The sequence below is a fragment of the Arachis duranensis genome, chromosome 7 (assembly GCF_000817695.3).
Source record: "Arachis duranensis cultivar V14167 chromosome 7, aradu.V14167.gnm2.J7QH, whole genome shotgun sequence".
Taxonomy (NCBI): Eukaryota; Viridiplantae; Streptophyta; class Magnoliopsida; order Fabales; family Fabaceae; genus Arachis; species Arachis duranensis.
In genome coordinates, this window is record NC_029778.3 from 10,367,168 (window position 1) to 10,383,657 (window position 16,490).

A 16,490-nucleotide genomic window follows, 5' to 3' on the forward strand; every position below is an offset into this window, starting at 1 on the left:
TTATTCATCATGAAATTATAACCGTGAACACAATTCATTTAATTAATTTTTTATGATTATTATATTACGTGTATACTAAAATTAGTCACGAAAATTAGTCATCAGTATAAGATATATGTTAAAATATAATTATACATTAAAAATAAATTAAATCACACATGTATATATTTATAATCAAATATATTAATAACTAATTTCAGTAACTAATTTTAGAGTACGAAGGATATTTTTAATTTTTTTAATATATATTTTTCATATAATTATTTTAAAACCAATTAACTATTCAGAGTACTTGTTTAAAATATCAGTATATATTATAAGAACGTGGAGTCCTAATTTATTTTGAAAATAACAAAAAATAAAAAATTTAAAACTTTTATATTTAAAAATTAAAAAGATAATTAGGAGAATAAATTAAGATTCTTAATCACTTTTCATATTATAAAATTCTGACATCGGAAACCTATTACTGTTTTAAAAACACAAAATCTAAATAAAAGTGTATAAATTCAAGATTAAACTGATGAGCCTTTTTAATCAGAAAACGCAGCTATGTTACCTCTAATAATAGCTAATTTACACATGTTAATTATGTATTCAACGTACTATTAATAAAGATTTTGTTTTTATTTGTTATTTTCTTTATTTTTTTAAAGAAGAAAAAGTCACATGTATGCAAGATGGGTATTTTAATAATAAGAAGTAGGTTCTTGGAATGGGGTTGTTCCTCGAATAATGTGAGTATGTGGATGTGTCCCTATTCAATGGCTTCACTAGTGTGCCACCATGTGCTCAGCCACTGCACATCCATCTCCCAATTCTCTTCTTTTTTTTCTTCTCTCCAATTATTGCTTCTTCTCTCTCATTTTTATATTTTATATTACTCATCAACTCTCCATGCAACTTGCTCTACCACATCAAGCTTCTTTGACCAATCTAATTAGTTTATACATCTACCTTAGTCTTTAATGAAGAATCAATATATATATTTGGATCATTGATGAATTTTGTATAAATAATTAAAATTAATGTAATTTTCATGTGAATAATATTACATCGATAACAACTAGAAAAGAAAAATAATATAGATACATACATATTTACTCTTCTTCCTACACTTGTATATACCACATTTCTTTTTTCTTAGATTATTTTTGCAGTTTTTGATGCAGAATTTTTATTAACGAATACATATGTACTGTACATACATTAATATATATAGAGCATACTAATTAACGATGAAAAGAGGCCAAACACTCACATGGATTTTGTTAAAAAAATTGCTGGAGGGACAATAAAAAGTTAATTTAGAATTTATTTTTATTTTATAATTAGGTGTCCTTTCTAGTGTAAAAAATATTAGAGTTAATTAAATATTTTTTATAAATTAAAAAGATTTATAATTAAAAATCTAACTAGCTCTTTGACCACATGTGTTTTAAAAAAATATCTTTTTAATATTTTTTACATAAAAATGACTTAATTACAAAAGTAAAAACAATATAAAAATTTAATTAAAAATTTAGTAAAACAATAAAAATTAATAGAGTAATTAAACCTATTAAATAAGATAATTTTCAATTATTATTTCCTTAATATTAAGGTTTTGTTAATAAGTAGTATTTTAACGTTTTTGTTTCTAACAACTTTTAATTGGTTAAGAGATTTTATGTGTTATGATTAAAAAATTTCGTGTTAAAATTAAAAAATTTTTTATGTTAAAGTTAAAAAGTTTTGATATTATTTTTTTGATAAATTTTATAGAATTTAAAATTATTGTTTCTCTTTTTTTTATCATCTTTTTTTCCTTCTTCATCTTCTATTCTTGTTTTATCCTCTTAATAAAAAATTAGTATGACGGTTAAAAAAATTCAATGTCAAAATTAAAAAATATCGTATCACGATCAAAAGATTTTAGTGTTATTTTTTAATAAAATTTGAACAATTTAAAATTCTCCTTCTCTCTCCTCTTCTTCGATCTTTATTACTATTGTCATTTTATTTATCTTTTCCTTATTCTTTTACCTTCTTATAATTATTCTTATTTCATCCTAAATCAAAATAAAAAATATGAAAAAATCAAATAATTTTTTTTTGCATTAACATCATGAGAAAGAGGAGGAGGAGAAGACAAAATAAAAATACAACAATAACAATAGCAATAAAAAAACCACGATAAAGAGGAAACGCGCGAAAAAAAAGGAATAAAAAGAAGAAATACGGATTCACGTATACATCGTATGAATAATTTTTTATGAGTTTACAACCAATTTAATTGGATTTAGTTAATAAAAACATTTGGATTCTAACAGAATCGTTTCTAAAATAGTTAAATTTATGATTTTTTTTAAATTTCGTTAAAATATAGGTAAATTTATGAATATTTGCATCATCAATTGATTGCAATTATTACAAGTATTGCTCTACATTTTGTCCGATTATTTGAGTTCTTACGTTAAGTTGGCTCACCCAACAATAGTAATTTCTTATTATTATGACCTGGCTAAGAACGAAATTTTATATAGGGAATTATTATTTTTCTTTTTTTTTGGGGTTCAGGGAATTAAACTGCTACCAACACGCACTAACTAAAATAATTAAACAACTAACTAAACTGATAGCGCCACAATCATTATAATGAGCACGAGTCTAATTAATCTAATACACTAAGTAATTTAAGGGTAATTAATTATCATAAGCTTCTTAGCTATTGTCAAGTACTTCTGTACGAGTAATTATTCTCACGTGTTATCTACATGCTAATATTCTAGATTTCTGTTCTTAATTAAAAGAGATGCAAGATTAGTTAACTACTAATTAATTTTATATTGAGAAGAGTATTCTTTATTTTATTTATTTTTTTACCATGATTTTTTTTAACATTTTCTCATTGTTTTGTACTCATCAGTAGATCAGAGTGCATGCATTAACTTCTTGGGAGAACAAAATAAAGTGAACAAAAAATTATTTGTCCTTTAAATTTTTAATATTCCCTTATTTGAATAGTGCTTGTTGTTAACAGCATGGAACAAATAATGGTGTTGCCAAGATCAAACACAAAACCCCAACATAACATCATTAAATATTCTTTAGTGCCAAATAGATTGTCACGCTCATTTTGTTTTCACCTGTTCATTTTATTCTTCCAAAGTGTAAAAGATTTAAATTTAAATACATAAACTAACCCATCTGAATATTATATTAAACATTTTTTAATATTTTGTTTAATTTTATATATAATGATTTTGATGATTATATTGTACATAAAAAAGTTCTATACTACTATTTAGTTAAATTTTTGTGTTTATATTATTATATATTTTGAAATAATATATATATATATATATCATTAAATCAAATATTTAATTTTAACCAGTATAATACATTAACATATAATTGAATATTTGTATAAAATTAAAGCACATATAAAATTTATAAGAATTTTAGGAGATTAACCTTTTGTTATATTTATCTTAAATTTAAACCACTATGAACTAATTCTTTATTTGTTACTAAAAATACCGCCTCTAGCATTTTTAAAAGTTAAATCCAGTAGTACACTTATTATTGAGTCATATCTGCTAATATCAGTGGCGGATCCACGGGGACCTAAGGTGGCCATGGTCCCCCCAAATTTTTTTAAAAAAAATAGTAAATAGTAATAATTAATAATATTAAATTTTTTTATATATAATATTAAAAAAAATATAAATTATAAAATTTTATAAATTAAAAAAACTAAAAACTGCATTATGTATTAGATATTTGAATTATTGTTGCTCTTGCACTTTTCTCTCTCTTTTAGTGATTCCCAAACTTTTGGTCTTCTACTCTTCTCATTCTAATTTTCTTTCCATACCAAAACAAGACATATGAAGAAAAACCATTGAAGAGAAGTGAACAACAAAATATTAACCATTGAATGCACAACAAAGATTCAAAGAGGTATATTTCAATTTTTTTTAAGTTAATGACAATGTCAAGTATTATTTACATTATTTATTTAAAATAATTAATTTATTTTTTTTTATAATGGACAGTGTTCAAAGATTGAAGTGAGGACAAAACTCAATAGAATTATTTTTTTGTGAGACTTGGAACAAAAAATAATCAGGTAAATCAATAACTTTATTTTTGGTTATTATATATTTGTGTTTCTAAAATTATTTGTTATTGCTCAATAGGTTTAATATTTTTTTTTTAAGAAAATAATATATATGCAATTATTTTTGTTTTTTTTGTTAGATAGTTCAAGTTAAGTTAAAAATGTCAAAGATGAAAACAATTCACTCATTTAGTGAGCAAGCAACCGAGCTCCTCATACTGAGTACATCTCTAGATCCTAAAGATGCTTTCAAGTTATTCAGTGTTTGCAACATATGCAATCTTGTAAAGAATTTCTATTCTTTAGATTTTTCTGAGCAAGAAAAGATTCAATTGGATTATGAGTTACAACATTATGAACTTGATGTGGTTAAAGCTCCAGATTTTCAGAATTTGTCTACTCTTGCTGAATTGTGTCAAAAATTGACAGAGACAGGAAAATCAAATATATATCCTTTAATTGATAGATTAATTCGTCTTGTTTTGACTCTTCCTGTGACAACAGCAACAACTGAACGGGCCTTTTCAGCTATGAAGATTATTAAAACAAGGCTTCGAAACAAGATGGAAGATGAATTTTTAGCAGATTGTATGATTGTATATATTGAAAAGGAAATTGCTTCAAAATTCACTTCAGAGATGATAATTGATGATTTTAGTTCCATGAAGCATCATCGAGCAAGTTTAAAAATATCAAAATCTTAAAGTATGTAGTTGAACATTGACTTTTATATAATATAATATAATTACTTTTTTGATATATATGCTACAAATCATATTTTATTAATTTTTTGTTATATTTTATATTTAATTGCCCCCCTCTTATGAAATTTCTGGTTCCGCCACTGTCTGCTATATGCTAATATGGAAAGAATGAAAACAAAACAACAATGATTAATATATATTTAAGAGAAAATGCCAAGCCACCACTACCAGAAACAATTAATTATAAAGTATACTAATAAAATAAAGACATTCTTAAACAAGTACTTTGAATTATTATAGCCCACACACCATATAAAATATGAATATAAATTATTATTAATTAAATATTAAAAAAAATATTTACTAATCATATAATATATTATTATTATTATTATTATTAAAAAAAAATTTTACTCATCTTCTCTCAAAGATGTTAAAATAATACTCTCGTCCTCTTTATTTGTAAAATATACACTCTTCTTTAATCATAAAATACAAAATTTTTGATAAAGATTATTTTTGTAAAATATACTTTATTTTTTTTAAAAAAAAAGAACAAAATTAATGTTAATTAACACAAAATTTTAAATAAATTAAAAAAAAGATATTTTAAAAATTTTAAATGAATTTAAAAAAAAGATTTTTTAAAGATTTCAATTATTATTATGGTGTCCTTTGGTGGCACTGTGGGGATGGGGCAGGTGTTGAAAGAGAAAGTGACTCCATCTTCATATGAGAACAAATAAATAAAAACACATACGACGCTTGAATAGAAAAAGAAAAAGGGGGAAAGAAAACAAACTTTGAATATTTAAAAATAAAATAAAATTATGATGAATATAATTGGTGTTGGCACACCAGCTACCACCAAATAATTTTTCCTAAAATGGAAAGATTCTTTTTTTCAAATGATGCTTTGGGAAAAAGTCAGCCAATGTGATTTGGGGTTTCAACTCTCAAGTTTGAGTCCTCATTTGAGTTACAAGTCTTTGAGTTTTGTGTGAACCTACAACTCATCACTCATCATGTGCGAGCGTGCAAATCCAGCCAGACAAGGATCTCATTATGTGAATATAAAACTACTTTGGAACAAATTAAAGAAAAAAAAAAAGAAAGAAAATTGTTGAAAAATTAAATATGATTCCCCAAAGTCTAATTGCTTCCTTGCAAATGAACCCTAAATAATTCAGTTCCTTCTAGTCGTCCTTACTATCATATCAAATAATAGCCAGATAAGAATTGGGTTAATTAATAAAGATGTATTTGATTTGTATGTTTATTTTCAATATTTTTTATTTTTTATTTTTTTTTATATTATAAAAAATAAAAAAATACTGAAAATAAAGCAAAAAATAAAAACATAAATCTAACTCGCCAATTTTTTTTTTCAAGTATAGAAAGGCCTATTGGTGTTGATGTTGATATTAGATAATAAATTTGTCAGCATATAAAATTCAACTCAACAATTCTATAGCAACTTAATTTAAAAATTTTCTATAATTTTTATAGCTAATATATTTTCAACCATTAAGTGCCACTATAATCTGTCATATTTTCACTTTATTATGTTTTCAATTAATCTGCAATCTCTGTCTTGTTCAAAAAACTTCCTATTTTCTTCTAAAGTATTGCTTTCAATTATACTTGCAAATAGATACCTAATTGTCTAATTATTATAAGAGTTTAAATTTGATGTAGTGACAGTGTAAAATATTTTACACAATAATTATATAATTATATCTGCTTTTTTATGACCATTTACATAGTCAATGAAAATAATAGTTATTTTTTATAATGTGTCGTTACATAATTAGATACACGTGTAAATTAAAGTTGCTTTATACTAATAATACATTAAAATTAAATTTTTATTATAAATTAAATGATTTGTGTAAACTTCAGAATAAGTAACCTTATTAATTCTATTGCATAAAGATTAAACTTAAATAGATATAATAATAACTGAACTTCTAGGGCAACAACAAGCAAAGCAAAGCAAAGAGTTCAAAATTAAACAGAAATATTTGATAACAAAAAAAATTAAAATTTATTTTATTTAATATTAATTAATTATTACTTGTTATTTTTTTTTTTGTCTTCCTAATTAAAATCCTTTCAATTTTGAATGAGTAATTGCATATATAGCAAAAAATATTATTCAGAAAGAGCTAGAAAGATGAGAATACAAAAAACAATACAACATATATATAATGAAAAAGAAAAGAGTGAAGACATTTGAACTAGTCTTATTTAGTCACATCTATCTTCACCTTTTAACACTCCATTAAAACCTTGTTATATTAGCCTTGGTGGTTCCTTTGTTTTTGGCATCTCTATCTATATAATTTTCTTCATAACTATTGTAGTATTCTCATCAACACTTGGGAAGATCACTTGGAGGTGGTAACAAAGATTCATTTGGTCCTTTTCCATTATCCACAACAAATGCCATTTTCAGTCCCCATGTTGTATGTATTTCCAAATGGCAATGCATAAACCAGACACCTAAAATGAAAAAAAAAAAGAAAAAATCATGTATTGTTTAGAAAAAGGTAGTTGTTATCCAAATAAATCATTATATATTTTTTTAATTTAATTTTGACATATGATAAAATCTTTTATATATACAACTATTTAATCGTATAATATCATTTAAATATCAATATTATTTTCTATTGTTTTTCAATTTAATTTTGATATAAAATCTTTCATATATTCATGTAATCATATAATATCATTTAAATATCACTATTCAACTCTAATATATTAGCAAATTTGTAATTATATTATTTGTATGACTTATGAGACTCTTTTACATTAACATAAAAAAAAAAGTAGGTTGAAATTATTTTTGTTGTTCTTATAATAAAATATGTAAATTTTCGTTGTTGTTTCTGTATTTTGTTTTTAAACCTAGAAAATTTACGAAATTTGATTTTAGTCCTACTATTTGTTTATTACGTTAAATGTTAACGTGACAAATTAAATACTAACGAGCCATGTATTTTGTCACACGCTAGTGTTTAATGAAACAACCTAATGGCTTAAACTAAAGTTTAAAATATTACATTTTATATCCATCAAGTGATCAAAACTAGAGTGTTTGAGAATTAACAATTTTAATCATAAAATAATGTAAACTAATTTTGCATTCATTAAAAATGGAATAATTTAACAAAATTATCGAAAATAGATAATTTATTAGATAGTTTTGTCAAACACTTTGTATAATTTTATCCAAAATCTCAAAATTTGATGGTATCAAATTAATTTATATTTTTCATAGTTAAAATTATTAGCACTTTAATTTTTCAAGGTAAAATATAGTAGTTTATTTCGAAGCAGAAATTTACATGTAGTTTTTTTTGTGCGAAACCGATGATTAAAAATTGTTAGACGAGAATTTAGTTAAGGTGAAAATTCAGGTACAGTTGACTTCACGTGAAGTTGATAGCTGAGAGTCGTTAGATGAAAATTTAGTCAAATACTCAAATCAATTAAATCATCTAACGGTTCTCAATTATCAATTTCACGTGAAGTCGATTGTACTTAAATTTTCACCTTTAGTTAAATATATTAAATCGTCTAATAATTTTCGATTATTAATTTCACATAAAAATAACTGTAAGTGAATTTTCATTTTATTACGTAATAGTTCCTATTATATTTTACCTGGATTATCAGCTCTGAACCTTATGGCAACCCAGCCTCCAAAGGGAACACCAACCGTGTTTCTCTCCACAGGATCCACAAGATTAAACTTCTGAGTATCTTTATTAGGGTTGAAATTCCCTTTCCCCTTTCCAACCACAAAGAAATTGAATCCATGGAGATGAATTGGATGATTCTCAGGTGTTATCATCCCAGTATCTTGCAACACTAACTGAATCGTAGAGTTGTAACCAACCCTATAAACTCTGGTCCCTTTTGTGGTTCTCAAATTCGTTACTTGTGACCCTGTGAAGTTAAACAGTGCTGGAGGATTTGCTGAAAAATCATCTGTGAAAACTCCTTTGATGTTGAAGAACTTTGCTTGAAGAAGAGAAATCTTTGGCATCACGAAAGTCACGTTGTTGATGTCTGCTACCAATCTGGTTCCGTTTACGCAGGTGGCGCAAGGTGCGTTGCCGAGGCCGACGGTGAACAGCAGGTTATGGTCAACCTTTAAAGGGACTCTCGCCGGATATTCTTTAGAGTTTAAGCTTCTTAGAGATTCTGTAAAAGCGGTGGAAACCGCCGTGGCATTTGTCGGAGGTAAGGAAGTCAGTGTTGTGACGGTTGAGGCAAGGGTACCTGTACAAATTATTAGAGATATAATTATTTGTAGGTGGAAACTCAGGTGCAGTCGACTTCACGTAAAGTTGATAGTCGACTTCATCTAACAGCTTTCAGCTATCAACTTCACGTAAAGTCAACTGCACGGCTGCACCTGAATTTCCACCTTATTCGTATGAATGATAACAATGTTAAAAATTTAAAAAGGACAGAGATTTTGTTAGGGTAATTATGATTATAGATTTAGTTGGATGGATTGATGAATTTCAAGTGAGAATTATAATTGTTAATTTATGATTTTGAGGAACAAGAAGGACTATTGAGCACCAACAACTAGCTATTTTGGATTATTAATATCTAACGTAATCGTAAGAGAAAGTTAAGATATAATAATTCATGTTATATATTCTTTATAAATTTGTATATAAATTCTACATAATATGAATGTAAATTATAATGGTTCAAACTTCAAATTGTATACATGTAGAGAGAAGTTGATAAAATGATTAGTTTAGTGTAATAGTCCACTATTGACTGAAACTTACAAATTATTAATGTGTATATGTGCATGCATGTGAGTAAAATACTTGATAGAAAATATCAAAAGTTTAGTATATATATTGATTAATGAAAATTAAAAACTAAAATACCTTGGTAATGTAACGTGGCAGTGGCGGTTCTGTTGTCAACGGGAATGGGGGCGTCCATAAAAGGAGAGGCTGCAAGTAAGAAATTGCCGATTTTGTGGTTGGCTTTTAGAAGAACATTTGTGGTCTGACCGGGTGCTATGACAATAGTGTTTGTGTTGAATGGTTTTATGTATGTGGCATCAACCTCAACCACTGTGAATTTGTGCCCTGCTACTTTGAAGAAGAGCTCTTCATTAAGCGCACCATTTATGATTCTTAGCAAATAGCTCTCTCCTGCTTTCACTTTCACTGTTAACCCTGCTGCCCAACAAATAAATGAGCCTCAGACATAGCCTTTACATTTTACTGAATTATCTTATTCCCATATGAAACATATTTTAAATATCCTATTTATTGATATTTTTTTGATATGTATATTTTTTATGTCAAACAATATTTTAATAAAAAATATTTTTTTCGAGTACGTTTGGCCAAATTTAAATTCTATTGGTGTTAGCATGTTTAACTTTATTTTAAAGGAAAAGTATGAGGAGTTAGTGGAATATTTGTACAATGTGTATAATGGAGGTTTATAGAATATTAGAGATATAATCATTAGTGTTATTTTTTTTCATTAGCTGAAACTTTTGGGATGAGTGGTATCATGACATGGTATTAGAGACTTAAATCCGAAAGGTCAAGAGTTCGATCATTGGTAAATCCCAAAATCAGTTTAAGCTTCTAATACTTGGATGATTATTCTACATAGTATGGATGATGTTCATTTCGTAACTCAATAGTTCATTGTTTTCCTAGCGGGATCCTATTTTAAATATATATTATTGAAATTAATTTTAAAATAATATTAATTATTAAAAAAATATTTTAAATATTTTATATAATTAAACAAAACATTAAAAATAATTAAAAAATTAATTTATATTTTGATATCAAATAAATATCAAAATATCTTATATTTCATATATATATTATGTCTCTATATTTAATAAAAATTTAAAATTTGTGTGTCCTGTATTATGTCGTATCTCGTATCCATATCAGTATTCGTATATTATATTTATGTTATAATCCTAATACAATTTTTTTTATTTTAATTTTGATATATTCACAACAAAAATGTAAATATTTTATATAATTATTTAATTATATCTATTATTTTTAAATGACTATTTATATAATTAATATAAAAAATAATTATTTTTATTAAAATATTATTATATAATTGAATATATATATAAAATAGTGCATTAAAATTAAATTTAATTATTATACTGCTATAGTTATTTTAAGCCACATTAACTTGGTCTAGGCCATGGTACTTGGTTTTCATTACCTTTTGAAGAACAACCTTGGATAGGTCCTACGTGGCCATTGATTGTATGTGCATCAGAAACATTTGGTGCTAATCCTGATTTCAAAGCTTCATTTATGATAGCCTCTGTATCTGATTTCCACCATTCACCTAAACAAATAAAGTATTTCGGTAAACTATAAAAACTCATTCTCTATTCTATTTAATTTGACTTATATGTTCAAAGGAAAATTTTGATTTTGATTTTATTTTCTCTCATTCTTGACCATACAACCAGAGAAAATGTAATACTTAGATATAATAATTAAAAGTTTAATTACTTTATAAATCCTTATAGTTTTAATCCATTTTTAATTAAGTTGCTATAATTTAAACATTTATAATACAAAAACTTACACTATATAATAATTTTTAATCAGATCGTTATAATTTAATATATTTTTAATTTAATCCCTAAAATTTAATTTTTTTTAATCAAAACTCTATAATTAAAGTACCATATATTTAGAAAAAATTGACATGGTATAGGAATTTGATTAGAAATGTTTAAATTATATGATTGAAAACTTTTGTATAATAATATAAAGACTCGAATACAAGATTTCAAATTATAAAGATAAAAAAATCTAAATATTAATTAAACCTTATAAAATATTCAAAAGGATAAAGTATATTTTTTATTTTTGAATTTTGTCAAAAATTTAAAAATATTTTTAAATTTTATTTTATTTTAATTTTGTTCTTAAAATTTTTAATTTATATCAAATATATCCCTGACAACTAATTTTTTAAAAAATTTAGGATTAATCCAGCAATAATGTATAACAACTATATCTGATTCACTTGTATTAAAGGTTGTTCTTGTAAAATTATTATTAAATTAATTTTAAATTTTTTAAAAAATTATCTGTTAAAAGTATATTTAATACAAATAAAATTTTTTTAGGACAAAACTAAAATAAAATAAAAGTTAAAAATATTTTTAAAATTTCTAACAAACTTTAAAACAACAAATATACCTTATTCTGCTATTAAACTTACTCAATATGATAACTTGTTCCCTATTAGGTTTGGGAAATGGGTAAGGAACTCCAAGCTTGGGCAAGATAACAAGGGCACCATGAACGGTGGCCCTAAGCCATAGGATATGTGAATGCCACCATAGTGTGCCTCTCTGGCCTGTGAGTGTGAAGTTATAAACATAGGCTTGGCCCGGTTCAATTGGGCATTGAGTGATGTATGCTGGCCCATCAGCCCAACCTGTTCTCAGTTGTTTCACCCCATGCCTGTCCAATTTTCATTTATCAATTTTTTTTACTTTTAATTTTGTCCTTTTTTTTATTTTTGTTTCTAATATTAATTTGTTTTTTTAGGTAGCGTTTATTTTGAAATACTGAAATTGGAAAATTGAAACTCAGTATTATATTTATTGGTTTAGAGACTGATATTAAAATTTTTGTCTCTATTTTAATCTCTATCTCTTAGTTTCTATTTCTCAATCTCAGTTTTTTTGTCTCTGTTTCTCTACCAAACACTACTTTAAATACTAACTAGTATGTTAAATATTGCCATAAATTTTTATATCAATAAGTCCCTTCAACATTTAACAAAAGAGTACAACTAAAGAACTAACTGTTTATCAAATCAATGTCAGTTAACAGTTATTTTTTTTAAATTTTATTTTTAACTCATATTAATATTTAAATGAATATTTTATAATAAAAAAATATCCAAAATTCTACTAAAAAGAATATTCAAAAATGAAATAGAATATTCAAAGTTAGTGGTGATTTTGTTGAAAGCCATGAGAGAGATGAATAATATGAATCTGAAATTGAAATGAGATCTTAATAAGTATGGATAAAAAAATATTAGTAAAAAAAAGTTATTTAAAAAAATTAATAATAAAGAAATAGCACCCTGTACTTTTTCTTAACAAAATAAATTTTATTAACCGAAAAAAAAATTTAAGATTAAAATCACAAAAAATACAAAATCAACAATTATATATTTTATCAAAATCAAAATCTTATTTAATCCTTGTTAAATAAAAAAAACTAGAATAAAAAAGTAGTAGAAAAAAGAAGGATATTATTTAGAATGATAAAAAAAAACACTATAACACTAATTAGTACTTACCAATGGATGCTAAGATTGTATTTGACATGGTTGACCACCTTAACAAGAACAGTGTCATCTTCCCTGGCATATATGGTGGGACCTGGGAACTTTCCGTTTACAGTCACAATAGGCTTTGTTGAGCACAACTTTGTAGCATTCTTCATAACCACCTATTACACATTTCATTAACCAATTAATTAATCAAAAATGATAGGGAGCCAGCTGTTTTTAGTAATTTTGATTATTATTTATTCAATATAAATATTAAATTATTTTTAATAAATAAATATTATTAATTTATGCATGTAAATTTTTAAAAATATAAGTGTAAATTGTATTAATTCATGTATACAGATCTTAATAAATATAGATTTAAATAATATTTTTTTATATGCAAATACCTGCAAATATTGGTATAAATCATTGCTAATTAAATATTAACCTAAAATAATAATATTTACTGGTCACATATTATTAGTGTTAATTAATTTCCATCATATAGGAATATGAAGAGTTATTTCTTCAAAAATAATAACAAAAATGTATAACTAACTAACTAACTGCAGCATGCATGTACCAAATTTTTTAAGTTCCTTGCCTTGCTCAACAATTTCACCATCACTTGGCTGTTTAATTTCGTCAAGGCACACATGTTTTTGGTAAGGCCCAATGTATATATATATGCAACATGCCCAATTGAACAAATTGTATGTTTGATTAATTAACCAAAATATTATATACATAAAACATTATAACAGTGAATCATTTTTCACCCCTTTGGAATCAAATGTTATATATTCCTATCTAACTAGGTACTTTCCTATTTTCAACTTTGTGTTTTATTGAAGCTATAAAACAACTGAATTAAGAAAAGAAGTTATGATTAAGCAAAAGGAAGCTTACCGCCCCTAAAGAAGTTATATCTTATATCACTACTTTTTGTTGATGTATTTAGAAACAGGGGCTATCATTGATGGGTCAAGACTCTCAAGGGATATGCATTTAAAGCCTTAATTTATTTTTTTAATTATTCTTTTAATATTTAAATAGATAAAAATTTAAATACATATTACTTTTTGAAAACATAAAAAATAACAAAATTTAAAACTTTTTTATTTAGAAATTAAGAGAATAAATTAAGATTCTTTATCACTTTTTATATTTAAAATATAATATAAAATGATAGATATATAATTCAATGATTGACATAGGAAAAAAAAAAAAACAAAATGCTTTAAGACATTGACATGGATAATTACTAGTATGATAATGGGAAGTTGAGTAATAAAAGGATTTATTAGTTTGTTATTTTTTATAAACAAGAAAAGTATTTGTTACAATGACAGCGGTCAAATCTTTTTACCCATAATGTGTGTATATATATATTTGCATGCATACAAAAAAATTATTATTAGATTAATTACTAAAGTGGTAATAATAATAATTGAAAGAGTAAAATGACAAATAAATTTCTGATAATTTATATTTTAGACAAACTAATCTTTAAAAAAAAAGTGATAACAAAATCTTTTTGGATAGAAAATGCAGACACAATATCTTTAAATTAGTCCCTATAATCAGGATAAAAAATTTTAATTCGAACTAACTTATCTACATTTATTATCCTAAAAGACATCGTTAATACTTTTTTTTTGAAGACTAATTTATTCGAAATATAAATCTTCAATAATTTGTTTCTCACTTTATTCTAAATCAAAACTAAAATCTATTCAAATAAGTGGAAATGCAATGTAGCTACCTACATTGAACTTGTAGTGGCGGACCATGGCTTCCACTGATGATAGTGGAAGCATGCAAATCGCTAGAAGTAGCATGGTTCGAATTCCGAATGCCACCGCCGCCGCCGCCGCCATAGCCGCCCCCTTTTGAGAGTAATAATAATCTACAAGTACTTTAGATTCCAAATTCTTTGGTAGCTATGTATATTTTGATATGTTCTTCCCTAGAATATAATGCAATGCAAGACTAAAACATGAAGGACAACCTTATATAAAGGTGTACACATATTCATACACATTGCTACAATGTCCTTTTAATTAGTTGGTTGAAGGAATACTTAAGAGGTAAGTTGTATATACATTGTAAAGTATAAATTAATCCAAAACAACAAAACCCAAAAGATGAGGACCATAAAATTTCTGTTATATTTTTTACTTGTGTATCACATAAAGTAGTTATATCCATCAAACTAGGACACTTTTTGAAGCTAAGCTAGTTGTATATGTGTGTATGTGTTTTGGGGTTATGATATGTGTCTATTTTCTTTTTCTTTGGTCCACCTTTATATATGGTAAAGTACAACGATCTTCAAGCCACCAATATACGATATTATCCATTATTATATTGGTGAAATAATTAATGTATATGTATATTGAAGGACTAAAATATTTTGTAGCAAAAAAAAATATTAATAAAAAAAAACCAGAACTTATTTTATTTAACTTTTATTAATTATTGTCATTCTGGCTGTATTTTTTTGTTTTCCTAACATGGTACATTATATATACATGTATTTATAGCTATGAAAAACATTGCCATTAGAACGTTATTAATTAGTTGTTTATAATTAATCAATTTAAATTAGTCGAATTATTAATTTATTTAATTTGTTCACTTAAGCATATATCGGATGTTTAAATTCCATTTTATTTATGCAGTTATTTATTGGCAAACAAAAAACTCCTGAATAAAATTCAGATTTAAGGCAGATTAATCTTTAACCTAAAAATTAATAAATAATTTGCCCTATTAGCTTAGTGAAAAGAGATAGAGATACTATTTATTGTGTACTCTTAGAGTGCTACCTATGTTTATACTCATTGTAATTTGCAACCAAACCATATATTTGATAATAATTATATTGAATATCTTAATGGCTTAATTTTAAAATTTAATACAATGGGAAAATATTGAGAATTAATTTTTAGTTGCCTGACATTACTCAATTTTAGTATTTAAGTATATAATTTAGAATTTAAGATTTAAAATCTATAATTCAACACCTAGATTACTCTAATAATCTCCATAGAGAAAACAAAAGACAAATTAAAAAAGACTTCTTTAATATGGAATTAATTCACGACATACAGATCGTGCGTCAATAGTTAAAAGTTAAAACAATAACTCTTTATTATAAAAAAAAATTAAAAAGCAATATAAATATTTGTACATTATGAGAAAGAAACGTAGTTAACAAGTTGATTATTGTTATGGCTTTGCCGTTGAAGAAGTGCATGTGCATTAATGCACTAATATAGTATGCGACACATACATGCGACAATAGTATCAGGATGTTAATAACC

General features: G+C 25.0%; 3 protein-coding genes across 4 annotated transcripts in view; 2 read left to right on the forward strand and 1 right to left on the reverse strand.

Moving 5' to 3' along the window:
• Positions 1 to 16,490, forward strand: part of LOC107457696 (mediator of RNA polymerase II transcription subunit 4) — a 39,692-nt gene that overhangs the window by 10,861 nt on the left and 12,341 nt on the right. The window lies entirely within an intron of this gene.
• The window catches only part of LOC107457690 (mediator of RNA polymerase II transcription subunit 4-like), a 39,683-nt gene that overhangs the window by 10,861 nt on the left and 12,332 nt on the right, over positions 1 to 16,490 (forward strand). The gene's annotated exons all lie outside the window — the stretch shown is intronic.
• Positions 6,943 to 15,118, reverse strand: LOC107457729 (laccase-4-like). 2 transcript variants are annotated; one of them, XM_016075896.3, is made up of 7 exons: positions 14,931 to 15,118; positions 13,186 to 13,337; positions 12,088 to 12,332; positions 11,068 to 11,196; positions 9,735 to 10,031; positions 8,482 to 9,102; positions 6,943 to 7,314 (listed from the first exon to the last, which is right to left on the reverse strand). In XM_016075896.3, the coding sequence occupies exons 1-7, from the start codon at positions 15,039 to 15,041 to the stop codon at positions 7,184 to 7,186; spliced, it is 1,686 nt and encodes a 561-aa protein (XP_015931382.1). In that variant the 5' UTR covers positions 15,042 to 15,118; the 3' UTR covers positions 6,943 to 7,183. The 2 variants fall into 2 exon arrangements, with proteins under 2 accessions (XP_015931382.1, XP_015931381.1); XM_016075895.3 differs by having other exon boundaries at positions 9,735 to 10,034; positions 14,931 to 15,117.

Excerpts from the sequence above, each read along its gene's own strand:
- LOC107457729 (XM_016075895.3), bottom strand. The coding sequence starts at position 15,041 with ATGGCGGCGGCGGCGGCGGTGGCATTCGGAATTCGAACCATGCTACTT. Across the intron at positions 11,197-12,087 it reads GGAACAAGTTATCATATTGA|GTGAATGGTGGAAATCAGAT; the intron begins GTAAGTTTAATA and ends TTATTTGTTTAG. Across the intron at positions 9,103-9,734 it reads TGCCACGTTACATTACCAAG|GTACCCTTGCCTCAACCGTC; the intron begins GTATTTTAGTTT and ends TAATTTGTACAG.